Raw genomic sequence first — 27742 nt, forward strand, 5'->3', positions numbered from 1 at the left:
TCTTAGTCGCTCATCAATCTCTTTCAATGGGCGGTTTTCTTGTCTTTAAGCTTGAGAAGTGTGGCTTGGTGCTTCTGCAGCCACATCCAATTAAATTAACTTAACTTAAATTAAATTAAATTATCATAATCATTGTCATTTGGAGAATGAGAGGTGCTGGAATTTTTGGTGTTTAATTTGCCTGGCTAACCATTGGCAACCTTAAAATATGATAATGGAAAAATAAAAGAATGGTGATGTCGTAATAACTAATAAAGTTAGACGTATCTACGAATCTGTTTTAAATATAAGGGTAAAGTTGTTAATATAATGGTCGGATGTTGACACTTCTATTTTCAAATTTGGTGTGATCTTTGAAAATTTAGTAAACTTTGGAATGCTTATTTTCTACAAAACGAAGAGCATTGACATTATTTATAGTTTTTTTTAAGAATGACAAGCGGCGTCTAATATATGAACAAATCAGCAAATCGCACGCAGGGGAGACCTTTACATCATATATAAACAAACGCAGGCGGAATTAAACTCGAGACTTTTCACAAAGAAGAGTTTTGAATGACTCAGCTTTGTCACTTGAGTTACGCCTCATCGGCGTTTTGAAATTTATGATTGCGCTATTAAAATTTTGATTTTCATGGGAAATAATAAAATATAAATATACCTATCTATTTTTCTAACAATTCTTAAATACATGTACGTGATTCATCAACTACATGAATCCATTGATCTTGGAGTGTGTGGGAGTTAGACCTATCATTTTTCTTGAAAAATAATTAATTCATTTTTGTAATATATATACATGCGTGGTATAAGTTATTCGTCTAAAACCTTATGCAAGGTTTGATGATGCATATTGAGCAAGATAAAATAAATAGTTGCTGATTATTATTATAACTATTTTGCAATTGATCTGACGTGATAGTGACTCACTATATAGTCAGATAATCGATTTACTAACCACTCTTAAGAAGTGGTCTTTCATATATTTGTGTATATATAAAAGTCAAGAAAAATAAAAAAATATATATAAATCACTGTAATAGGTCGGTACAAGCTCAACTTGCACTAATAATTATTAAATTTATATATTTTTTTATTGCATTTATGCGACAACCTTCAAACCTTCTATAACTAAAAATGTGTAAATATTTAAGAGCTAATTAATTATCTTACATGATAACGATGCAACAATACACATGTAATTTTATGTTGGTGTATCATATTGATATTATAACAATAAAAAGTTGGTAAATAAAGTCTCAATGTTTGAAAATTGAGAGAAATAATTTAGACATTGTTTGGCCATTTTTTCTCAATAAAGTCACAACGTTTAAAAGTTGGCAAATTTATACTCCATATTTCAATATCTTTGCAATTGTTTCACGTCACTCAAATTCTGCTATCCAAAAATTTTATGTGACATATTCGATAGGAAACATTATACTTTTGAATATAAATTAAGATTTACTTTCAATCCTTAAATCTTGAAAATTTATACTCCCTTCGTCTGTCCTAAGTAACTTGATTCAATATTTTTGAGCAGTCCCAATTAAGTTGATTAATTTTTTTATATGAAATAAATTTAAGCAAGAAAACATCTAATTACTTTTTCACTTTATTACTAAAAACACTTAAATTTAATTTTTTAAATCTCGTGCTGATAAGAAATTGATCAACTCAATTAAGACGGATGGAATAGTAAATCCATCAATTTATTAAATTAATTCATAATTACGAGTTTAAATATTTCATGTGCTTTTTTTTTTGAATTCATCGTATTTCACATCAAATATATAATTATTTTACAAAGAATTCATTATATTTTCCCAACTTCGTAGCTCCTATTTAAAATAAATTTGTCCTATTTCACACCCTCTTTCTCATATTTTGTCTGCCACGTGGATTTTTTCAATGTTTTAGCTGAATAATAATATCACAAAAAATTTGAACCTTTATGTATAAAGTCATCAACTTTTAATTTAAATGTTTTAACCATAAACTTACGAAAGATAGTATGATTTCAACCTTATAACTTACTCCATCCGTCTACAAAAATTGTGTGTTTATTACTCCCTCCGTCTCATTGGACTTGTCCTATTTGGTTTCGGCACGGTTATTAAGGAGAGTATTAGTAGTGTTAAGTGTGTAGATAAAGTATGAGAAAGAATGTGATAAAGTAGGAGGGTTATTTATAGAAATGAGACAAGATGGTGGGACAAACAAAAAAGGAATACGGGACAAGATCAATGGGACGGATGGAGTACTATTTTCGTCCGTCCTTAAATATTATGTATTTTTTTAATCCAAAAACTTGCTTTATACTTTAAACTTCTTTCATACTCAATATTTACAAAATATTCATCGATTATTTTTACAATTTAATGGGTTCAATACTACCATTTATGAGATCCTTCAACACTAAAATAATATATTTCAACTATTTAATTAAAGTTTTTGCGCTCCACTTCACCATACACTATTTGTGGACGTAGGGAACATTATTTTATTGAATTAAGTGATGATTTCTTAATTCATAAAGCTCTCATATTAGTCGATATATACTCATAATGATCATAGTTTAGTACAATGATATCATAATTTGAGAACGACAATTAAGCATCTAAAGATGACCTTTGTCTATTTTTAGTTAGGCCCTAGTCCTTGTCTCCATTAATAAAAAATTCAATAATTTAGTTCCAACATTACCACCTCCTAATTAAATTAAAGAAGCTTCTCTAAAAAAAAAAAAAAAAAAATTATTGAAGCTCCTATACCCTTTCAAATAATAAAAAATAAGCTCGTATGCTTTGTACTCCCTTCGTCCGCCAAGATTATGGCAATTTATTTGGGCACGAGATTTAATAAAATTGGTGATGATTTTGATGTAGTGGAGAAATGGTCCGACTACTTTATGAGATGAGCGGTTGAGATTGAATTTTGAGTGGTTTTTTTTTTGTAAATAAAGAGTGTTAGTAAGGATAAAATATTAAAGAGGATGGTGGAACCATTGCCATAAAAAGAAAGTGACATAATCTTGACGGACGCCCGATATAGTAATTGTGACATAATCTTAACGGAGGGAGGAAGTAGCATACAACAATTATTGTACTTTTTTTTCTTTTTTTTGAGGCCATTATTGTATTAAATTTTATTTTCCACGAAATTAGTCAAGTTCCCCTCGTTTGCATCAGATGGGGACCCCACTCGCTGACGTGGCGCGCCGAGCAACCACCACTATTGGTTAGTTTGCGGGACCCGTACAACCCACTGGGACCCATCTGACGTGTACTTCCGGAACCGAGAGCAGATATTGAACCGGATTTAAAGTGATATCTCACGTCCGTCGTTTCCTACAAATGAAACCTCATGGCTTCTTATCCCTGCATTTTGAGGTTGGTGCAGCCAGGCATATTATTAGGATATATAGAAGATATTTTCTTCTCTCTCTCTCCGTCTCTCTCTAAAATCTTCATCTCGGTATTCACGCTACGGGTTCAATCTGTTCACTTCATTGGGAATTGCGATCGTTGCAGCGCTATCTCCGGACTGATCGAAGAGTTTCCGAGATTTGAGAATGGCGAATTCCGAGAAACAGCAATCGACGGAGGATCGACGGATCGACGACGTGGATCGCGCCGATCAGGTTTCGGGCGGGGATGGTTCCATGGAGGTCTCTTCCAGCGGCGACGAGGCGTCGGTGCGCGCGAATCGGTCGGTTACGCGGAGGTTGACGGAGATTTTGGTGGAGGATAGGGATGCCGATCTGCTGCTGCAGAGGAGCGGGAGAGAGGAGGGGGTTATCCAATGGCTTCGCGCATTGGATTTGCAGGTGACGGGGGCTTGCCGAGCGGATGAGAGGTTGAAGCCTTTGCTCAAGCTGAACGCCTCCGCTGCCATGGCTGAGGATGGTCTGCTAGCTCACCTTAGTCAGGTATGTATGCACATTCAATTTCAAATAGGAATTATGTATGTCCAGTTATTTTGTGAGCTTGACATTTTCATGTTTTAATAGGCTTCATCTCCTTAGTTAATCTAATACCAGATTGAATGTTACTTGAGCTTTTGAAAGATCCGTGTAATTGACGCGTTACCCCTCTTGTATTCAACAGCACTTTGAGCCGTCAGAGGTTGGTATGTTGGCCAGGTGCTTGTGCGCACCGCTGGTTTCTATCCGAGTCGGAAAGATCAACAAGCAAGGAACATTTCTGTCTCCAACCTCTGTAAGGTAAGTTTGCAGGAGTATTCTTTTAGGGGAATTGATATGGTTCAGTGCTTGCAAATAATATCACTTCCTTTCTATTAATCGGCCGAGGAAATAAAGGATTGTCCATATCTGTAATGTCGAAAGCTACCCTAAGCACAACTGTTGGATGTTTATTTGTGTGATGTATGTTCATCGTTTTCTCCAACAATGCAATTTGTTTATCAGTAAGCAGTCAGTTATTGAAAGTATCCAAAATCAGTTGAGAGTTATTCTTAATGATTACTAACTGTTATATTCAATCGCATTCTAGTGCAATAGATTTGTAAGCCTAATTGCTATTTGGCTACCAAATTGCTGAGACTAATGAAATTGTGTATTTGAAGATAGTAGTTTGGGAGATGCTTGGAAGTAGAACGTGATATATGTTAATGTCAGTCAATGAACACAATATTTTGTTTTTACTTTCAAGCAAAACAGTTGAACTGAACTTACTTTTGCCTTGTGAACATTTCTTCCGTTGCTGATCGTTAATTATGTTCAGGCTGTATTAATTGTGCGTGCTTGTCTTGCTCTTGCTTATGTGTAGTAGAATAAATATATATCTTGTAAGTACTCTTATAAACCTGACTTTCTTTTTGTTCCTATATGCCTCAGAATGCTGAATTATACTTCATATAATGCAATTCTTTTCATTTTGATGAGGTAGCATAATTATCTGTTTACACAGAAAGTGGCTGATAGGAATACGTTTTTTGCTGTCAATATTGATCCTTAATCTTGTCTTGGCTTCACATTCTGGGTGTCTTTACATTTAAGTTTGAGAAATTTGGTTTCACCTCTTGATGGGCAGTAAATGCTGGATTCTGCCTTAGATCCTTTTGTCTTGATATGACTTGTTCATACCTAGGAGGTGCCTTTGACATCTGGAGACACCAGGGAAGGTTTGTGTGGAAATATGATTGCCTTTGCGGTTTAATGGAGACCATGGCAACAGCCTTTTCATATCTGATGACCTTTGTATATATCTGATGACTGTGATCATTACTTGTTCCTTTACTGAAATATTACTTTGGTTTGGATCAAGCTATTATGTCTTCAGTGTTCATTATCCTATGCTGTCCTTATTTCATGATATTATGCCTGATGCAAGCGATGTTTCTCTAGCAAATGGAAATAAATGTATCTTTACCCTGTTTGCAAATTTCTTATGATTCCTGAATACCTAGGGTGCTGTATTTTAGATTGTTGATGGTAACATTGTTCATCCTTCCAAGTGAAAACATCTTTTTACTTGTAGGTAAAATGGGCGTAGACTATTATGATCTCTGAATTAAGAAGAAGTAAAGGTAGCTTCATGCTTCTACATTATATCATGCTCTACCAGAGTTGGTTGACTTACTGTATATTATATTGGTGTCTTTCTGCTTTGATGTCTTTTACTTCTTTCTAATTGTGATTCAGCTGTATATATAATACTATATTTATCTGCTTTGTTAGTTTTTGCTGTATCTTTCCTGTTCCTTAAGTCCATGCTGCTTGGAATCAATGTTCCATTTTGTTAATTAATTGATTACAGAAATTATTATGTACATGAAATTGTTTGGTTTATAAATCTTGAGATTTCAAATTGATGTTTAGTTCTTTAAGTTAGTCTTTTCAAGATTTTGTCACATTTAATGTTGTGTTACTTAGAAATTTAGGCACTGGTAAAATTTTACCTTTTTTCTGGCTCTATTATCTAAATTATTGTTTTTTTACCAATATACATTTTCGAGCTCACCAATACTTGGTTACCATGCTATAAGCCTATAATATATATCACACTTGATTATCGTAAAAATAAAATAAGGTTTATAGTTAATGCTTGTTTTTTGTTTCTTTAAATATATAGCTTGGCATGTTTAGTTTGATCTTCTACGTGAACAAACCCAGTCTATGATCTTATAGTCCAAGTGTATTTAAACTATACTGTGAAGAAATCAGGACATAGACATACTGCAAATGTTCAAAATTAGAGGGTATGGTGATTTTAGTTAGATGGAGAATGAGGAAGAGGGAAAATAAAACACATGAACTTAAAGTTCAATTTCCACAAAAGCTCAGGCCAACCTAGAATTGGGTCACTTGAAGCATAAATTCCTTGTACAACATGCATCTCGTTCTTGTAGAAAGTGGATTTGACTGGGCTGACTTGGAAATTTGGGTTTCTGACTGTAGCTGTTTCTTATTACTAGTGGGTATTAGGGGAAATGAAGGCTGTCATTAGTATGACCTTTTCTTTTCTTTGGGATCTGCTTCCATCCTATTTGTGCTGATTGTGGATTCTGAGCCTTATTTTTTTTGTTGTTTGAACAGGGGGAATTTATGTCTCACCCTTCTGCCAACATCAGATTTGCGAATATCGTTTAATGGAGATGATGGCTCCGAGGAGAGGCTGGCGACATTAAGTACTGAGGCTCAGTGTACTGATGTCGAAATTAATGAGATCCCTGCTGATAAATCTGGAAGATCCTTCTTTGTGAAGAACTCAGATGGTGTGGTTTCTTATTTTTGGTGCTCCGAAAAGTCTATGCTTGTGGGGTATGAATTGCTAAGAAAGGTAAGAATTAAAATAACTGAAAGCCTTGTTTCACGTTGATCTATGTTATCTGGAGACATTTCTCAACTTTCATTTTCTTGTCTGAACAGTTGAAGGATTTGCTAGCTCAGAAACCTTCACTCGCTGAATTAACTGGAATTAGCGAGTCAAGACTCAACTCTTTTGTGAGTCATCTTCGAGCATACCTAGCGGGAACTGTGGTAAATAGTGCTCAAGTGAGTGGCGCGCTACCAGCTAGCCCTTCAGATAGCTCAGCCGATTCTTCTGAACATAACAATCCTCATTCATCAGCCAACTGTTTGAAGAGTTCACGCGCCAGGCAATATGGCAGTCAGGGATCAAAGACAAACCTCATCTATCAGGGCTGTTTAAGTCCCAGGTCGAGTTCGTTCAAAGAAGGCATGCAGAAAAGTTTGTCTGACATAAGGATTGCCGCCAGAGAAAAATTGAGGCGTCGTGGCGAGAATAATGTTCAAGGCATTGACAGCTTACTTCAGGCTTCATCGAAAACCTGTGAAGCTTCTAGTTCTCATTGCTTTCAGAAAGATAAACTTCCTGAGGTGAATGGGAATGGAACTCCTCTCCAGTTCGCTTCGTTAAGTTTAAGTTTCTTGGAAGTATTTGGTACTTCTGGCGAGCTCCCGCCTTCAGGACCCGACACGCAGGCTCCCTCGTCAAGTCCGTCTCCTTTTTCTCCTCACTACTGCTGGTGTCCTCCTGTTGCATCAGCACTGCAATTCACTAAAGGAAATTCACTTGTTCCCACCGAATCCCTTTCTCTGCCTCCACTTTCGTCTCTGCTATCATCTGCAAGGTCGTCAGGTCTCGTCACCTCAAAACCACTGCTAGATCTAGCAGAGCTTCCACCTTTTGATTTTCCTAGCTTCCTCCCAGAGCCTTTGGTTAGATTACCATCTTCACAGCAAATCCCGACGTTTACACCTTTGATCTGCGACCCTATTGTTCATATTCCAGTTATTGACATCTGCTCGTCGGGCCAAGGGTATCTAGTCAGTGCTGGTCCTGCCATGTCTACCTCGATCCCACCCTTGAATCCGAATCTTGTCGACCCTCTGCTCCCAAATGGTGAATCTATGGTGGAAAAGAGCGCTAGGGAGACGCTCCGGATGCTCATCAACAGCTCCAACCAACCCAATCCGCGACTGCTAGAGGTATTGCCTTCTGTCCTAAGCAGCAGCATTGATAGCCGTAGCATACTTGCTGCAGGAAGCCGGGGTCTCTACATCGGAACCAAGGATGTCGAAGCTAGTAGCATGCCCTCTTTCGAGCTTGTTTTGTTGTCCGAGAATTCAGCGGGGCCCGGGGCTGGGGGTAGCATTGTCAAAAGAATTGCTAGCAATGATCATAAGGAGAAGGCATCTACCTCAGATCCATCTAGTTTCGAAGAAGCTATAGAATGATAGTTGCCTCTTTTGTGTTTTGTAATTGTCTGGTATTCATCGAAATGTATAGAAATCGGTGAAGATGCTATGTGATAACTATTATCTATCAGCTTGTGGCTCAGTGTAATTATCCATTTTTTGAGAAAGATCAAATGAAAGGGAAAATGCAGTCTTTCTATGATTCTTAACTCATGAAGCAATGAAGCATGTAGCAATGTTGTTGCCATTGTTAATTTGCTTAATCCACCCAACTCTAATTTGAGGCTTTGAAAGCCACTACATAATTAAATAAAATTTAGAATTTGTGTATGAATCGTGTTCCCATTGTAAGGTCATGTCCAAACAACTTGAGAAAGTCTGAAAATGGTATTTTCTTCATTTAGCTGTTTGGTAGTTGTAATATGTCTAAAGTGAATGTTACGTCCAAAACAAGTTGAGAGAAATAACTGAAAAATACCGTCAAGTACATCACCACATGAATGAATATTTATGACCATTAAATAGCAATTAAAGTTAGGAATACTGTCAAGTACATACATAATTATTTAACGACCTTTACTATACAGGGTTAATCTTAATATATAAAAATAATAATAAGATTAATTCCTTATTTTACTTACATAAATTGAAACTTCAAGATATCCAAGACTCTTGATTATTTCTGTCATTTAAATTAATTTTGTTTGATTCTTACTCCATTAAAAGGGTGAGATTTATTTATCATTTCTAATTAATTTATAGCTCTATCAAAAAAAAAAAGTTTGTAGCTGAAATTAATATAGATTTCAAGGTTTTTATTTTTTTTGTAAAAATGACATTCATACAAATACAAGTTACTTTTATAAGCTTTCACCAATATGTATTTGCGTATTGGCGACATTATTTCCCTTCTTCCTAATCCTATCACGATTTATCTTTGTAGAGATCGGAACCAATAAATTTCCCACGAGAACATACCAAAAGTGTCATCCCTTTCAACATCCATTTTATGTACTACTACAATTTACGGTATACAGTCTTCCACGCCAACACATGAAAAATGACGCAATTATTTCAAATATTTCGTGCAGAATAGGATGAAATACACAATTAATCAAATTTACATCCTCAACAATATTATGATGTAAAGAGTGGATTTTGAAAATAGCCTACTTGTTTTAGTAAAATTAAAAATTATCCATTAAGATAAAAAAAAAATTAAAAAATGACCACATTTACCATTTTACCCTTTAAAAATTCGCACATTTCATAACCAGTCGAATTCACAATCAAAATTTTTTAGTTGTGAATTCACAACCAGAATTTTTTGGTTGTGAATTCACAACCAGTCGAATTCACAATCAGAATTTAATTCACAATCAAAATTTATTTTGGTTGTGAATTCAACTAGTTGTGAATTTGAGTTTTTAAAGTTTGAATTCACAACTAAAACTAGAATTTATTTTGGCTGTGAATTCATAAATCTGGTTGTAAATTCAAGAATATTAAGTTGTGAATTCATCGAGCTGGTTGTGAATTCAAGAACATTAAATTGTGAATTCATAGATCTGATTGTGAATTGAAGAACAATAAAATGTAAATTCATAGATCTAATTGTGAATTCAACATCATTAATCAATTATCCAAAATCTCCTTTTCTCTTTCAATCAATTAAATATCTCAAATAAAATTCGTAAATCATCCACTTAATTTCTTTCTACACCATGAAATAAGTTCTCGTAATTCTAGAGAAGAGGTAAGAGGTTCAAAAAACATTAATATAAGTTGATTTTAGGGCTTTTGACTTAAATTTTTTGATACCTAAACGTGACGGATAATAAATGTGGCATAATAAAATTGAAGCATGGCTTAGATTTCAACAAATCTAAGGGGGGTGTATGCGTTCAGGAATTCTATAGATTTTTTAAATCTCTGGATTTTAGAAATCTACCAATTTCACACAGATTCTTCATGATTTTTAGAATTCTAAACAGGAATCTACAAAAATTTTGGACGGATTTTAACAAGAATTTGCCGTGATTTTTACGGATTTGAAACTAAAAATCCGAGCGGTCGTTGGCTTTAAACGAGCGCTGGACCCAGCTGGAGCGACTGCTGCGAGCCCGTGAGCGCTGGAACCAGGCCCAACGACCGCTAGGTGCCATAGCAATGGCAGATCTGATCTGTGCAATTGCAAATTCAGCTCAAGCAGGAAAGAGAAAGAATCAGAGACATGAAAATTGAGAGTTGAACTGTAAGTTGTGTAATAGCAACAAAAATTAAAGGCCGCGTCGTCCTGTTTCTCACTCTAGAATTATGTGTGTATATATGTATGTATATAGTTGGATACAATACAAGTGCGTAGCAGAAGTGCAGAGGAGTGAAAGATTTGAGTGAGAAAGGTTTGGAGAGAGAGAGAGAAAGAGACTAGAGGAAAATTAGATGGGTCAAATGATGAAATGTTTGGATTTGGCCGAAGCTTCTTGAGCAGCGACCACTGGACTCTTGAGCCGGCGCTGGCTTCTTGAAGATTTTCGAATTCTCGTGGTCGGAGGTCGGATTTGTTCATGTGTATTTTTTGAATGAAATCATTGAAAATCAATCCAATTTTAAAATCCATAGGTTTTTAAATACCTCTAGATTTTCATAGACTTTCAAAAGTCTGAAACGAATACCTCTAAATTTTTATAGACTTTTAAAAGTCTTAAACGAATACACCCAGATTTTCATAGACTTTTAAAAGTCTTTAAAGAATACACTCAGATTTTAAAAGTCTGCAGAAATCTATTAAAATCCTGAACGAATACACCCCCTAAGGCCATCCACTATGGCTGACAAAAAATGGGTAGTTGTTGACGTGGAGGGGAGAGAACCATAGTGGGCGTGAGTTTTTGGGGTAGCAAAATTTCAAAGGTAGCAAATTTGCTAGCTTGGTAGCAGTCAGCCGTGGGCCCCCAAGGCAAAAGCAAAGCACGCGCGTTTGAGTTGAAGGACGCCCAATTTGCGCACAGCTGGAGCGCGTGCATTGCACGCGCCCGCTGTGCGCCTGGTAATGCCCCACACGGCCTGGCCCACCTCTTTCTCTCCATTTTCGTCCGTTTCCTTTCGTTTTTTTTTTTTTTTTTTTCATTTTCCCCATCCTTTTTCCTATTTGTTTCCCTTCCATTTTCCAACTCCAAACAAATAAATTTGTCAGAGATCGACATATCTTTTCATCTTTATTTGATGTGATGATACAAAGCAGCATCTGTATTTGATGTGATGATACAAAGTAGCATCTGTATTTGACGTGATGATACAAAGCAGCATCTGTATTAGTTTCAATTTTTTTTCCCTATATATATCTCCATGTATCATAAGATTCTTACCCCAAAATTTCTCTTCGTCTATTTATTATATTTACTTCTTCTCCAAAAAATTTAGAAACATCATGAGTGGATTTCCAAATTGGTTTGATCCATATGGATCAAATTCAATTTCACAAAATTCAAGTTCTCCTTCACAAAATTGTAACGATCCTTCTCAAAATTCCGGCAATCGTCCTCCAAATTTCTCTTGGCCACATATGTCTAATCCTCAAACATATCCCAACAATCCCATGAGTCAATCAGCCCCTTCATTTCAATTTTCATCCCAAGTGCATCTATCTCATGGATTTCAGCCATACGGATATCCTCAACAATGGTATCCCCCTCCAGGATTTTCCCCACAAGGATATCCTTCACAGGGGTTTATGTTTTCTGACTCTTCCAGGAGGACCAGTGTAGATGGGAGTGGTACTCATGGAGGCACACCATCTTCAGGAAAGGCAGTTCAAGGTTTGGAGAATATAAATCTCTCAGTTGAGCCTTCATCCGACGACGACGAAGAGAATACCAACATGCGCCGGGTGTTTTATTCAGATGCGGAGTGTGAATAATTTCTCGAAGGGTCATATTAATTTCCAAAGTAACCGTTGCCTTCTCGAAGGGTCATATTAATTTAGAAAGTAACCGTTGCATTCTCCAACGGTCATACCTTAGTTATTATAAATATATGTAACATATACTTCATTCTCAATCTCTACGAAGAACAATTCTCTCATATCCAATACATATCTTCATATTCTCAAAACACACGACTTATGTCTTCATCTTCTTCTGAACATGATGTTGAAGAAACGGCTGCATCTGCAGCTGCAGCTGTAGCTGTAGCTGAAGCTGAAGCCTTTATGGAAGAGTACATGCGCCAATACATGGAGGATAATAGTATCCATCAACATGTGCTGCGAGCAATAGCGTCAAACACACCTCACACGAGACGATATGTGCAACGAGATCGGGAAGGAGCACACGAGCGACTCATGCGGGATTATTTTGATGATAATCCAACATGGGGTCCCAATGTATTTCGGCGGCGTTTTCGGATGCGAAAAGAGTTATTCACTCGCATAGTGAATGCTTTGGAAGCCCACAACACATGGTTTCAACAAAGACCCGATGCCACAGGGAAGAAGGGTTTCACGCCACTACAAAAATGCACGAATGCGATTAGACAGTTGGCATATGGTGGCCCAGCTGATCACTACGATGAGTACCTGCGGATTTCTGAAACAACAGGGTACGAGTGCTTGCGCCACTTCTGCCGAGGTGTTATTGAGGTTTTCGGTGGACACTACTTGAGGCGGCCAACCGTTGATGACTATCAGCGCTTGATGGAGATGCACGAGCAGAGGCATGGCTTTCCTGGAATGCTCGGGAGTCTTGATTGTATGCACTGGACATGGAAAAATTGCCCAGTAGCATGGAAAGGCCAATTCACCCGTGGCGATCATGGAGTCCCAACAATTATGCTTGAGGCGGTTGCATCTCAAAATTTGTGGATCTGACATGCTTTTTTTGGAGTTGCAGGGTCCAACAATGATATAAACGTGCTTAATCAGTCTACACTATTCAACGACGTTCTACAAGGGCAAGCGCCTTCCATCCCATTCACAGTAAATGGCACGCAATATGCCCATGGATACTACTTAACAGACGGTATATATCCTGAGTGGGCAACTTTTGTCAAGAGCTTCCAACATCCTCAAGATCCAAAAAGAAGGAAGTTCAAGGAAATGCAAGAAGCTGCGAGGAAGGATGTAGAACGTGCATTTGGGGTTCTCCAAGCTCGTTGGGCAATGATTAGAGGTCCGAGTCGCCTCTGGTATAAAGAAAATATCACTGACATTATGTATGCTTGCATTATTTTACATAATATGATAATTGAAGATGAAGGGGAAATGACAAGCCAATGGGTTGAAGACGAACCAAACACGTCGAGCAACAATATTGCAGGGGAAATAAATCGTGGTTCGGTAGGAGGATTCAACGAGTACCTCAGAAGGGGTGCTAGAGTACGTGACAAAACAATACATCACCAACTTCGATCCGATCTGGTTGAGCACGTGTGGGCGCGATTCGGCGATGATTAGTGTCATAATTAATTTTTTTTAGTTTGTCATCATTTGGTATTTAAATTAAGATGTTGTGTGTATTTGTGTTTTTAATTTTAGTTGTGTGTTGTAAGCAATTAATTTTCAATAAAATGTGCGTTTGAATTTTAATTTTTGTTAGCATAATTATATTAATTTTAAAATTCTATGTTATCATTCAAATAAATTAATTTATTCATATAATTATATTAATTTCAAAATTAAATTATATTATTTAAATAAATTAATTTAATCATATAATCATATTAATTTTATTAAAATAAAATATAATATAAAATTAAATACACAAATATATATATATGGTGGTAAAGTAATAATGATAGTGAGGTCCATGAATAGTTAAAAATGAGGTAGTGCTATAGTGGATAAAATATGGGGTAGTTGAAAAAGGAGGTAGTAGATGAGGTGGCACACATGTGACATCCACTATGGGTAGCACCACAGTGGATGGCCTAAGTGAAAAGCCCTAAAATCAACTTTTATTTGGATGTATTTCAAACCAAAAAAAAAATCGAAAGGGAATATATTTAAAGATTATAGAAAAAATTAGAATTTGCAGCAAATTCGTGTATTTTACTGCAAGTATCTCTAAATATAATACTCCCTCCGTCCGCAATATCGTTTCCACATTGTGGACGGCACGGGTTTTAAGAAAAGTGGTGGATAGTAGTGGATATGTAGTGAGTGGAGTTTGGGTCCCACAATTGTTGTGAGTGAGAGTTTGTGGACCCTACTTCTATAAATGAAAGTGGAAACGATATCGGGGACGGACCGAAATGGCAAATGTGGAAACGATATTGGACGGAGGGAGTACATGCGAATCTTGAACAGAGAAGAAAAGAAAAGAAAATGAAAATAATAATAATAATAATAATAAAAGAAGTGATATTTAGGTGTTGATTGGTATTGGTCACAATAAGCATCTCTTTCGGCGCTTTTCCCTTCATCCCACCTGTCGTACAATTTCTCTCTCCCAAACCCCCAAACCTCTCAAAATGACCAATTCGACGACTCAACGACGAATCCCTAGCTTCGGCGGCGGCGGCGGCGGCGGCCCTGACGACACCGTGTGGGAGTGCGTCATCCCCTACGCGCGTGACCGCGGCGCGGTGTCGCTGGTGTGCAAGCGCTGGTACGAGATCGACGCCATCACCCGCAAGCACGTCACCATGGCGCTCTGCTACACCGCCACCCCGCAGCAGCTCTCGCGCCGCTTCCCCCAGCTGGAGTCGCTCAAGATCAAGGGCAAGCCGCGCGCCGCCATGTTCAACCTCATCGGCGAGGACTGGGGCGGCTACGCGGCGCCCTGGGTGCAGGAGGTCACCAGATCCTTCGCCAGGATGAAGGCGCTGCACTTCCGGCGCATGATAGTGTCGGATTCCGATCTACAGCTGCTCGCCGCGTCGGCCGCCGGCGGCGTGCTCGAGGTCTTGAAGCTCGATAGGTGCTCCGGTTTCAGTACGGACGGGCTCCGGCATATTGGACGCGCCTGCAGGTATTAATTCCCGATTTTGTTATTGTTTGTTTAAAATTAAATTTTCTTCAAACGATTTCTTATGAACATGAATGGTTCCGGAATTTGGATTTTCTTGTGTTCTGGTATTGTTTTCTGTGAGCTATTTTGTTAATTGCTGGAGCTCAATTATTTGAGCTGTCTGCTTGATATTTATTTCACTTTTGGAGCAAAAGTTCGACTTACTTTTTTTTTTTCCTGTTGTTGATTGATTGTAATTTGGGGTCAATTTTCTCTTCCATATTCATATATGTTCCTATTTCTTAACACTCAATAGTTTTTTGAACTTGTAATCATGAGTGCGTATTTTTCATGTTTTTCTCAGATCTTATCAAGATTGAACTTGCAATACTGCATTGCTGGTTTGTTGAGATATGAGGCTTAAATTTGAGATCATGAACTCGCTCTTTCTATATGTTTAACTTTGTGTATCCCAAACTTAATGGTTTTGCTTTTTAATAGGAATCTGAGAACTTTATATATCGAAGAGAGCATCATAGCTGAGCATGATGGGGAGTGGCTGCATCAGCTTGCTTCAAATAATACTGTTCTTGAAAACCTAAACTTTTTCATGACTGATCTCAAGAGTGTTAGATCTGAAGACATTGAGTTGCTAGCGAGGAGATGCCCATCTTTGACCTCCGTGAAAATAAGTGATTGTGATATTTCAAAGCTAGTTGAGTTTTTCAGAAATGCGGGTTCACTGGAAGAGTTCGCTGGCGGCTCTGTAACTGAGCCGCTAGCTCAGAATGGTGAAGTTAGTTCTTCCGAGCAATTGGAAAGGTATAGTTCAATTTCGTTCCCCCCAAAATTGTGCCGGTTGGGACTTACTTATTTGGGAAGAGCAGAGCTGCCGATCGTGTATCCTATTGCTGCAAAGCTTAAAAAGCTGGATCTCCTTTATGCCCTGCTCGACACAGAAGGCCACTGCCAGATACTACAAATATGCCCAAATTTGGAAGTTCTTGAGGTAAAACCTTTTAAGCTTTTTATTTAACCCTTTTTCTCATTGTAAATCTCTTTCCTTCCTGCTTGCAAAGTGACAAGTTTTTATTTGCTTAAAGTCCTCTATAACTTGGTCCCCAGTGTTAAACATAGTGCTGATCAATTACAATTACTTTTTTTGTCGAATCATTTACAAATATTTTGTGACATAGCTTGAAAATCCAATTTACTATCCTAGGGAGCATTTTAGTGATATATATTATGTCAAGATCCTCTTCGGAAAACAAATTTTCTTAGTCCACATGCATCTCTTGATTCTATGGATGGGCGAGTTGAGATCGTGGCCAAATTGATGTTCACCTTTAAGCTTAGAGCTTTAGGGTCTGCCTATAGATAAGATGTCCTCGTTTGTTCATCCCTATCATGTAACACCGGCAATTGCTATTCATTCTCAACCCTGTGTTGTTTCTTGGTTTTGTTACTATGCAGTGGGGTTGAGGTCTTATTTTGGTACTACAAAATTTAACTTTCTTTTCTTTATATTTATTTTTATTATTTTATTTTGGAATATTTATCAATGATTGAGTGCCTAACCTTTTGTTATCCCACCCCTTGCCCCCAAGAAGGCTAACAATTTAACTATAATTATTGTGGCTAAACAAATGACAAAAAACTTTTCCTGAACTGTAGTAGTCTGTATTTTGATTTTTTTTCAATTTATGTGCAATAGGCAAGAAATGTTCTTGGAGATAGGGGATTGGAGGTTCTTGCTCGATACTGTAAAAGCATGAAAAGGCTTAGGATAGAGCGAGGAGCTGATGAACAAGATATGGAAGATGTTGAAGGCGTGGTCTCACAGAGAGGACTAATCGCTTTGGCTCAAGGTTGCCTTGAACTGGAATACTTGGCAGTATATGTGTCGGATATTACAAATGCAGCATTGGAATGCATGGGTACACACTCAAAAAATCTATGTGACTTCCGGTTGGTCTTACTCGACAGAGAGGAAAGCATAACAGATTTGCCTCTTGACAATGGAGTCCGATCCCTGCTAGTAGGTTGCGATAAACTCATTAGGTTTGCCTTGTATCTTCGTAAAGGAGGGTTGACAGACGTAGGCCTCGGTTACATAGGTCAGTATAGTCCTAAAGTGACATGGATGCTTCTCGGTTATGTTGGGGAATCTGATGAAGGTCTTCTGGAGTTCTCCAAGGGTTGTCCGAGCCTTCAAAAGCTCGAAATGAGAGGATGTTGTTTCAGCGAACGTGCACTAGCCACGGCTGCTCTTCGGTTGTCTGCTCTTAGATACTTGTGGGTGCAAGGATACATTGCATCTGGATCGGGTGATGGTCGAGATCTCTTAGCTATGGCGAGGCCAAACTGGAATATCGAGTTGATACCAGCTACGCGACACATTGTTCACGATGAACAGAGACAACGACTAGTAATTGTCGAGGACCCTGCTCACATTCTTGCTTACTATTCCCTTGCAGGGCAAAGAACCGATTTTCCGAGTACTGTCATTCCTCTGGACCCTAGAGCTTTCCGCGATCCCTAGATCCGTCACACGACGTGGCGATTGTGCTTGCCTGCTCTTCCTCGGTAACGTACTGTTTATTAGCTCTGTTGCGCTGTCTGATTACATAATTTTTTCTGTTAAATTTTGATTTCTTCATTTGTGATGAAGCAGACCATGCCTGGGATGCTTATGGAGCTCTTGGTAGTGTTGACTGATCTATTAAGTCGAATTTAATTAATGCATACATACTGTAAGTGTAAATAATTAGTTGTTGATGATCTCTTTCCACGTCTGATTGTGTTATGAATGAATATCTGATGTTAAATTATGAGTTAATGGGGGTATTGCCAAAATTTGTCGAGAGTAATAAATATCACATTTTGTTTTTGTTTTTTTAGAGCAGGTAAATGTCACTTTTGTGGAAGTCATAGTCATAGTCACTTTTGTGGCTCTTGTGTGAATTGAAACATGAAATAGAAAAGATCACATTATTTATTTCAGTATATATCAATGATTAAAGTTTGAAACATTTTTGGAAAGAAAAGAAAATGATCAAATATAGAGTTTCATATATTCGGGTACACATCCCAAAACGTAACATGTTGATAAACTTTTCCTTTGTTTTCTTTGTAGGAAATAAAAGCAATTTTAGAAAAGACCAAGGTTCAGACCTTGAACTAATTTCCCCTTTTCCTTTTCTTATAAAAGTAGATGGGAAAAGAATTTTAAAAAGGTTGTATATAGCTTTATACAATCTTAAATCTAGTTGATTTCACTATAAAGGCAACTGCCAAAATCGCTTAGATTTAAAGTTCGCAAAAGTGGTGCTTTATATGGTGTTAAGGAAAAGGCAATCAAAATAGTGCAATTTGCATAAAGTAAAGTAACACCAAATCCAGGCTGGGACGAGGGTTTTAATTATGATGTGGTCTCCTGTACACCCGGATGCAAAATGATACTAACACTAACATTATTTTGAAATGACACTAACACTATTTTGTTTAATAAATGACATTATCATGTTATATAAATAATACTGTGGCGAAATGACACTAACATTAAATGACACTATCTTGTTATCGAAATGACACTGTACAATCGGGTGCACCGTGCACAGGAGAATTTGTGTTTAATTATACGTAAATAGTGAAGCCCCTATCACCAAAATTGTGTTTGATGACAGTGAGACAAAACGGTATTCCCCATGTCCCATTAATTTTAATACATTTATTTTATACATAAAGATTAAGATTAGTGTGTTGAAATTGTACAGTAGATAAGACCATTTATTTAAGAGTGAATATCAATCAAAGGCCTAAACTGTGGATTGAATCATACAAATGTCTTAAACTATTGTGTACATTTATTCAAGTTACGTGTTCCATCACAAAATGATGACATATAATAATAATAATAATAATAATAATAATAATAATAATATTATTATTATTATTATTATTATTATTATTATTATTATTATTATTATGTCGATCGATCAAAACGACATCGTTTTGGCCTATATTTTAGCTCGGATTGCTCAAATTTTTGCTCATGTACACATATTTTTGCTCACACAATTAAAAGATGAGATTGCTCAGATTTTCAAAAATATGAGCAATCTGAGTGGAAAAAAAAAAAAAAAAAAACATTAGCAAAACAACGTTATTTTGCCCAAGTCAACTCGTGTCATGTTTGATACAAATTTGATAATTTTAAGTCTTTGATTGATATTGTTAATAAGTTAGGATATTTGTGATTTAACCAATAATTTAGGTCTCTAACATATATTATCAATATTTATGCTAAGACTAATAGTATTTGTCAAAATTATAAATTCATTATTGGTTTAATATAATCAATCAATTATAAGGCCACGTATAAATGTATGTAATATAATATTTCAATTAAGACTACCTACAATTATAATTTTTTTTATAGTAAATATATATCTGTTTGTTCTAAATATCAGATGTTAAATTTTTATAAAAATATATCCATCTTTAAATTCATAGTTTTTGCATGCTTGTAATATGTTCATGATTAGTGCTTTCCTTCAAAAAGTAAAACATTTTTTTAGTGATGATTACTTAGAATTTAGTGAAATCACATAAAATTGAATAGAAGTACAAACGAATTTAGACATAAACTAAATAATTAAATTGAAAGTTTCCAATATAGTGTTTGATGTCATTTTGGTAAAGATTAATTTAATTGTTTTGAATATATATATTTTTTATTATAACAATCTATAAATTTATAAAATTTATGAAAATAAAAATAAATTAATCTAACAGGATTTGAAATAAAGTCTATAGAATTTGATTGTTTTTTATATATATTATTATTATTATTACAAAATTTAAAATAAAGTCTATAGAATTTGGTTGTTTTTCTATATATATAATTTTATTATAACAATCTATAAATGTATCAATTTAAGAAAAGGAAAAAAATCAAATTAACAGAATTTGTTAAACTTTACATAATAATTTATGAAATTAACATAATTCACGTATTATAAAAAGTCTATTAAAACATTTTATTGTTAATTGAATACACATTTTTTTTCCCCTCTCTGAGGGATAACTGAATACACAATTTGAAATAACTGATTTGCAGGTTTTTTTATTGCCGTCGCCGGTGACCTAATTTGTGCTCCGTCAATCTCGCAACCACACCGCCCCTTCCATCCAATTTCCGGTAATAAGCCTATTAGGGTTTTTATTTCTTTTAGAACATTGTGTATACTTGAATCATGCATATAAATGGGCGCCGTTGTAAAAAATAGAGTAGTACATTAATAAAATAAAAAGCTTTAATCTTTTATCAAATTAATATTTGAAAATGAAAATTTGCAAATGGACTTAATAATCACAGTTAATATTTTCAATAAGTCGTCATTATTTTATATTGTATAAATAATAATAATCTTTTAAAGAATAGCACAGTAATTATCTGTCCATCTTTAAATTCATAGTTTTTGCATGCTTGTAATAATAAGTTTATATAAGTATGTAAAATTATGTTTAGTGGCCTTCCTCCAAAAATTAAATTAGAATTTAGTGAAATCATATTATTTTTAAATAGTATATTAATTACAATCTTGTACAGTATTTATTTACAAACTTATAACTAATTTGAAATAATTGATTTTTAGGTTTTTTGTTCTATTCACTCCGCCGCCTATTGCTGTCGCCGGTGATCTAATTTGGGATCCGCCCCTTCCATCCAATTTCCGGTAATAAAGCCTAAAAGAGTTTTGCAATTTTCATAGTAAATTTCCCCTTTTCAGTTTTGGCGGGATGGGCGAGATCAAAGGATCGTTTGATGAAGCAGTAGCGCAGAAACTCTGCTTTTCAGATAGGGTATGTATTGTTTGCCGGCATCATGATTATGATTATTTCAATGGCTACCTTATCTTTGTTATCGACTTATGCGAATTAGTTAATGGATCTAAGGGGGTTTTACAATACAATATCCTGCTCAATTATGATCTTAGCATGTCAGTTTGTGGTCTTGATTCCACACTTTACTTTGTTGAATCTCTTAGTTGTTCAGTGATTCCGAACATATACATTCTCGATGTCGAAACCAAACATCAAAGATTGAAATTACGCCCTAAACATTTACAGTGCTTACCTCCTATGTTGGGCCCCAAACGCTTTCTTCGAATAGCATCAATTCCTCGCGCTAAAAAGATTCTAGTATTTTCTTCTCAGTTCCAAGTGTTGTTGTACAATCCTAATTTGGCTGATGATGGTTTTGTTGATGATTTTGATGAACACATTGATTTTGAGATGTATGATGTTGGAAGCAATACATGGGAAAAACTACCTCCACTTATTATCCTAAAAGTCTACAGTAATGGTAACTTTATGAATCCTTCCTTTTTCCTGCTGCATGAGGCCGAGAAAACAGAGATCCCTAGGACTGCTTGGGATGAAGATTTTGGAATATATGAGATTTCTCGTTATACGTTGATCGATGAGGATGTATTTCTGGTGCAACTTACTTGTGGTGTAATGCTTACTCTTGATCTCAAGTCTCCCTCCAAAGGCTGGAAACTGTACGATGAAGGTATGGTAACTAAGCCTAGTTCAGATCAGAATCTGTTTGTAGTTGAGGATAAATTCCGAATGCCTTGGTGTGCTTCTGATATTCGAGGAGATAGGAAATTCGGAAATGCTGTTGCGTTTCCACTATCGTTGTTCGGTGAAGACGATGCGTTGAAAGTATATCCTTGTTCAATCATCACTCATTTGGAGAGTGACAAGGCTAAGGGTCATGTCTGCATTGTGCAAGGTGGCGTTAGTCGGAAGTCGAAGCATCCTCAAATGGTTATGGATGTAGGGAATCTGCAGGGTGAGGTTGTTGCTTCTTATAGATTTGAAGTGCAGCATAGGATCAAGTGTTTCACACCTCTCTGCATGTTTGTTTGCCATCCAAAGCAAAGGTAATTGTTGTTGTTACAATTTTCTTTAACTTGGTATCATGCATTTTTAAATTAAAATTTATTTTGAATATTGCATTAATTATGATCTTGAATTGTCTTTATTTACAAATTACCACGGATTGAACTTGATTTATTTTTTTTAAATAAACACAACTAAAGCAAAAAAAGTTCAAATTTTCATCCACCATTTTCAAGGATATCTTGATAGATGTTAAATTGTTAATCATTACTAATGCTCATCTTGTGGTTAGCGAGGGAAACCGATCAGTTTAGGGTTTTCATTGGAATATTTTCCTTTTAAATTTTGCAGGATGGGTGAGATCAAACGATCGTTTGATGGAGCAGTAGCGCAGCAGCAGCAGAAACTCCGCTTTTCAGATAGGGTATGTTTTGTTTGCAGTGTCGATCCGAAATATGGTCGCTATGGTTGTGGTTGTGATTGTTGTGATGGTTTCAAAGGCGACCTTATCTTTGTCGTCGACTTATCTGAATTAGTTAATGGATCTAAGAAGTATTTACAATATAATATCCTACTCAATCATGGCCTTAGCTGTTCAGTTTGTGGTCTTGATTCCACACTTTATTTTGTTGATTCTCCTGATTCGTCCGAGAGTCCGACAGTATACACTCTCGATGTCGAAACCAAACATCAAGGCTTGAAGTTAGGCCTTGATGATTTAGGCAGCTTACCTCCTATGTTGGGACCCAAATGCTGTGCTCGAATAGCATCAATTCCTAGCACTAAAAAGATTCTAGTATTTTCTTCTATGTTGTACAATACCATTACCACCTTCTTTGGTGATGGTGTTGATCCTGGTTTTGATAAAGACATTGATTTTGAGATGTATGATGTTGGAACCAATACATGGGAAAAACTAACTCTATGAATCCTTCCATTTTCCTGGTGCACGGGGATGAGAAAACAGAGATCCCTAGGAATGCTTGGGATAAAAAATTTCATACAGAGATTTCTCGTTATACTTTGATCGATGAGGATGTATTTCTGGTGCAACTTACTTGTGGTATAATGCTTACTCTTGATCTCAAGTCCCCCTCCAAAGGCTGGAAACTGTACGATGTAGGTATGGTAACCAAGCCTAGTTCAGATCAGAATCTGTTTGTAGTTAATGAAAAAACCCAAATGCGGTGGCAAACGCCTTGGTGTGCTTCTGATATTCAAGGAGATAGGGAATTCGGAAATGCTGTTGAGTTCCCACGAACTTGGTTCGATGAAGACGATCCGTTGAGACGGTATCCTTGTTCAACAATCACTCCTCTGGAGGGTGAGGAGGCTAAGGGTCATGTCTGCATTGTGCATGGTGGCGTTAGTCGGAAGTCGAAGCATGGTCAAGTCATTATGGATGTAGGGAATGTGCAGGGTGAGGTTGTTGCTTCTTGTAGATTTGAGGTGCCGCATAGGATCAAGGACTTCGATCCTTCCTGCATGTTTGTTTACCATCCAAAGCAAAGGTAATTGTTGCTGTTACAATTTTGTTTTTCACATATACCTCTCTTTCTTATATTAATAATTCTTCGTGTTTGCAGTGACACTGAGGATCAAGCTTTGCTGCCTTATCTTTGAAGAATATCTATTTCTTTTATTGAAGTTTCAAGACTTATGTACAGAGAGAGAGAGAGTAGGTATTCATTATTTCTTCATTGTTAGGAAATATAGCAAGCATATATATGAAATTTAAGAGGCGAAAGCCCTAGTCACTTTTGAGTAGAACATTTCAATGCATAATCTAATTAGCATCCTTCAATTCAACTATATATGCACGACTCGGGGTAGGGATACGCAACGCCGAGATCGGAGTTGAAAAGTGTGACGTCGCCGTGGAGAAAAGGTGGTTCCGACCGGGCGAGATGGACGGTGATGTCGTGGATGCTAGGCCGGCGGCGTTTGTCTTTGCCGCCTCCGTTGAGCTGCCTCATGTAGTACTTCTGAGCATGGCTCGCCACTTGCGTCGGAGTTTTCGTCACCACAAACTTTCGAGATATGTTTTTCCAGTCGCCTTTGCCGTGTTTTTCAAGCCCTAGAAGGAAACGCCTGCATCGCGTGAAATGTTATGTATTCTATACAAAAATAATTACATACTCGACGTTCTGTGTGAACTATCGTCTATATCTAAAAATCCGGCCTGTATCTATTAGAATTGTCGTGCATACTTGAATCATGCATATAAATGACGGTTTTAAAAGAAGTATCATGTATAATGTGTCATTTATGCTTGCATTATTCTAATCTCTCCGTCCCACGAATCTTAAGTCGCTTTCTTTTTTAGATCGTCCCACGAATCCTGAGTCATTTTTTTATATGGCAAAGAAAATATATACATAAATTTGAAAATATATGAATAGTCACTTTTTAGATGAATATTCAGAATTGCCCTATATGAAAAAAGTTCTTTTAAAAAAAATAAAAATAAATAAAGGTTCATCAATACTGTTCATTTCGTAAATTCGTGTATGTTGTAGTTAAAAAAAAAACATACGTCACGTGCGTCTGTTGGTCTAGCGGTAAATGGTTAACCACACTTGTTGTTGATGGAGGGAGCATATATAGGAAGATATTCAAATGATAACCGTTATAAAAAATGAAAATGAAAAATTATTTTCAAGATTTATTACGAATGTATCATTTTACCGGATATGAATGCATTAGCACCCGTGCAAATCATGGTGGAAGTGAATATTTTTTTTTCTTCGAATGCATTAATCTTAACAGCTAGCGTAAAAAAATGCAGTCCTTATCCAGAAGAATGTGCATTAATTTCTCCACTCTTAATACACTCATCCAACATTTCATCAAACACGTGCCGCCAAAAGTGATCGATGCAGACTCTTGTGGGACAGAGGGAATATTATGTAAATTGAAATATATGTATGTATGAGATGCATGCATACCTGTGCTCGGCCTGAGTCCAAGGGAGGCCTTTGATTCGTTGAGAAGGCAATTGTAAGGGAGAGGAAGAAGACAAGTATGTGGGAATGGGGACTAAACCTGCTTCGATATCACTAACATCCGCCGCCAGTTTTCTGTACTGATTTATTACATCCAACACAGACTTGGTCGGAATCATGGCCGCAACCTTCAACCATCTCTCTGGACTCGCTTCGTCCAACATCGCAAGTGCGCTCTCGAATGTCTTGTTCTCCTCTTTTGTCCACGTGCTGCTCCCCTCCATCAACCTTCCACTTAGGGTTTCCATCCTCTCCCTCTCTCTCTCTCTTCTCTCTCTCTCTCTCTATCTAGATATATATGTTGAGTTGGGACGATGTTGTGTTATAGAGAGAAGTGGGGATATCTATCTATATATACTTGTGATCGAAGAAAAGGGCACTAATTAAATCATGAGAATATTTTAATGGGAATAGAGCATTCTCCTTTTCCAAGAGGAACTGTTTGAAGAATCTTGAAAAGAAATCACTGTTTTTAGAATCTTTGAAAAACATGACTGCACATAGGGAGAGATTTTTGAGCAAAATCTGTATTCCGATTCTCTCCTAGTAATATTACATGTAGGGGTGGTCTCCTGTAAAACCGATTTCATGGTGAAACCAACTTCACAATGGCACTACTTAAACATATAAATGACATTTTAAAATGATAAAGTGTCATTTGTATGTTGAAGTAGTGTCAATGTGATGCCGATTTCACTATAAAACCGATTTCACAAGAATTTTTGTGTTATATGTATACATACTTGGGAATCCAAAGTTGATGTTGGTATACAGAGAGAGTGATATTTAGAGAGAGGATGGGAGTGTTGAACTAGCATTGAAATGGTTGGTTGGAATGCTCTTATTGATTAACGACAACGAAGCACAACTCAATTAATACTTCATCCGTTTTATAAAAAAATGAACATTTGTAAGTGGCAAAATGAATATTTGTAAGTGGCGTACGTGTGTTTTAAGAAATACTCCATCTGTCCTTGAAATAAGTTCTTCTTTTTCCTTTTTGGGACGTTCCCCAAATAACTTCCTCTTTCTTTTTTTTCTTTTTTGGACAACTAACTCACCACTAATAATACTTATATTTATTCTTATTTCTCACTTTTTTACCACTCCTAATATATTTTCACAACTTCCAATAATAATTATAATACTTATTCTCCACTATCAATACATTTTACAACATTTTCTTAAAATCCGTGCCGTCCCCAAAAATGAACTTATTTTAGGGACGGAGGGAGTATTTGATAAAAATATATTATGGGTGGAAAATAGATCTTACTTTATAAAAATAGAGATAAAAAGTAAATAATGTACAAAAGTAAAAATATTCATGTTTTGTTGAGACGGCTCAAAATAACAAAATGTTCGTGCATGTCTTTGTGAGACGAAAGGAATAAGATGTTTTCAGTTTAATTAGTTGAGAGTTTCGGTAAATAAAATTGATCTTAATGAGTAGTTAGTTAGGCTTGAACCAGATCATGTCAATGGATTTGAACTTGAACCTTTAATATCTAGTACTCCCTCCGTCCCAATAATTTTGTTCCACTTTCCTTTTTGGTTTGTCCTAATAATCTTGTCTCATTTTCTTTTTAGGCAAATTTTAGATACTAATTAATTCTTTTTTTAGAGATCAAATACTAATTAATTCTAATTAAACCTATCGGTCCCCCCTCCCCAAACAATTAAACCCAGCAAACAATTCCCCCCTTTCCCCATCGTTCCTCGCGCCTCCCCCTTTCCCCATCGTTTCTTCGGCGCTGCACCCGTCGTTCCTCCGGCGCCACCTCCCCTTCCTTCCCCCATCGTTCCTCTGGCGCCGCACCCATCGTTCCTCGGGCGCCACCTCCCCTACCTTCCCCATCGTTCCTCCATTTGCACAAATCTAAGCCTCCCCCATCTGTAAATCCACCTTCTCTTTTTTTTTTTTTTCCAAAAATTAGGGCTCACCTAATACATCTAAGGACGAAGATCTGAGCCCCTTCCGTCGGCGGCTTCTCCTGGTTAACGAAGACGATGAAAAACGGCCTCTCTTGATTAGCGAAGACGATGGAAAATTTGTTGAAGAAATTTGATTTTTCTGTTCTTGGCTTCTCCAGAAATTGTTCTTGGTTTTCTGTTCTTGGTTAGCAAAGACGATGGAAAATTTAATGATTATATTTCTATTCTTGGGCTATGAAGATGATGAAAAATTTGTTGAAGAAATTGTTATTGGGCTAAAGATTTGATTTTTATTCTTGTTCTTTTGCTTGATTCTGTTCACTGTTCCGGATGGAGAGAGGCGGCAATGCGGCTGGTGGCCGTGCTGACGCCGGGGAAGGGGCGGCGCAGGTGTGGCTCCGCCTACTGTTGCTGCCACCGGGAAAGTGAGGAAGAAACAATGATAATTTTAAGTTATACTTAATTTCTTGTTAAACATGTGGGACCTTCGAATTTACCATACTAATTTTACACTCCTTAATCTCCGGCCCAAAAGAAAGGGGACAATATTATTGGGACATAGGAACTATTAATAATTTCAACACTAAATTAATAATATAAACTTTTAATCTTGTGTTAGCGAACCATCAGCAGCCACAATTTATATACAACTTTTTAATTTTTATGCCCTTTGCATTTATTTAAAGTAAAAATTGGAAAAGTGATAATACATCTCAATAAAGAGGGGAAAAAGTAAAGGAAGTGACAAAAAAGGA

At 36.5% G+C, this 27742-nt stretch overlaps 5 protein-coding genes across 7 annotated transcripts; 4 read left to right on the plus strand and 1 right to left on the minus strand.

Annotated features, from left to right (window-relative positions):
* The first annotated feature begins 3349 nt into the window (after window positions 1-3349).
* Window positions 3350-8394, plus strand: LOC131005844 (uncharacterized). The gene is made up of 4 exons (XM_057932945.1): window positions 3350-3931; window positions 4110-4225; window positions 6560-6803; window positions 6893-8394. Exons 1-4 carry the CDS (start codon window positions 3575-3577, stop codon window positions 8222-8224), a joined length of 2049 nt encoding a protein of 682 aa, XP_057788928.1. The 5' UTR covers window positions 3350-3574; the 3' UTR covers window positions 8225-8394.
* A 3853-nt stretch (window positions 8395-12247) lies between these two features.
* Window positions 12248-13769, plus strand: LOC131005845 (uncharacterized). Its single transcript, XM_057932946.1, has one exon. It carries the CDS (start codon window positions 12309-12311, stop codon window positions 13050-13052), a length of 744 nt encoding a protein of 247 aa, XP_057788929.1. The 5' UTR covers window positions 12248-12308; the 3' UTR covers window positions 13053-13769.
* Window positions 13770-14520: 751 nt separating this feature from the next.
* LOC131005846 (coronatine-insensitive protein 1-like) lies at window positions 14521-17988 on the plus strand. Of its 2 annotated transcripts, XM_057932947.1 has the most exons (4): window positions 14562-15153; window positions 15634-16141; window positions 16847-17718; window positions 17807-17988. In XM_057932947.1, the coding sequence occupies exons 1-3, from the start codon at window positions 14654-14656 to the stop codon at window positions 17672-17674; spliced, it is 1836 nt and encodes a 611-aa protein (XP_057788930.1). In that variant the 5' UTR covers window positions 14562-14653; the 3' UTR covers window positions 17675-17718; window positions 17807-17988. The 2 variants fall into 2 exon arrangements, with proteins under 2 accessions (XP_057788931.1, XP_057788930.1); XM_057932948.1 differs by having other exon boundaries at window positions 14521-15153; window positions 16847-17988.
* Window positions 17989-20228: 2240 nt separating this feature from the next.
* Window positions 20229-23859, plus strand: LOC131005847 (uncharacterized). Of its 2 annotated transcripts, XR_009095354.1 has the most exons (4): window positions 20229-20375; window positions 20747-22088; window positions 22399-23558; window positions 23634-23859. XR_009095354.1 is itself a non-coding variant. In XM_057932949.1 (2 exons), the coding sequence occupies exons 1-2, from the start codon at window positions 20938-20940 to the stop codon at window positions 22973-22975; spliced, it is 1728 nt and encodes a 575-aa protein (XP_057788932.1). In that variant the 5' UTR covers window positions 20700-20937; the 3' UTR covers window positions 22976-23859. The 2 variants fall into 2 exon arrangements, 1 of the variants encoding a protein (XP_057788932.1); XM_057932949.1 differs by lacking the exon at window positions 20229-20375 and having other exon boundaries at window positions 20700-22088; window positions 22399-23859.
* On the minus strand, window positions 23727-25376 carry LOC131005849 (transcription factor DIVARICATA-like). Its single transcript, XM_057932950.1, has 2 exons — window positions 24996-25376; window positions 23727-24138 (listed from the first exon to the last, which is right to left on the minus strand). The coding sequence occupies exons 1-2, from the start codon at window positions 25298-25300 to the stop codon at window positions 23853-23855; spliced, it is 591 nt and encodes a 196-aa protein (XP_057788933.1). The 5' UTR covers window positions 25301-25376; the 3' UTR covers window positions 23727-23852.
* Between the last annotated feature and the right edge of the window lie 2366 nt (window positions 25377-27742).

This window comes from Salvia miltiorrhiza, chromosome 1 (assembly GCF_028751815.1).
Source record: "Salvia miltiorrhiza cultivar Shanhuang (shh) chromosome 1, IMPLAD_Smil_shh, whole genome shotgun sequence".
Lineage (NCBI taxonomy): Eukaryota > Viridiplantae > Streptophyta > Magnoliopsida > Lamiales > Lamiaceae > Salvia > Salvia miltiorrhiza.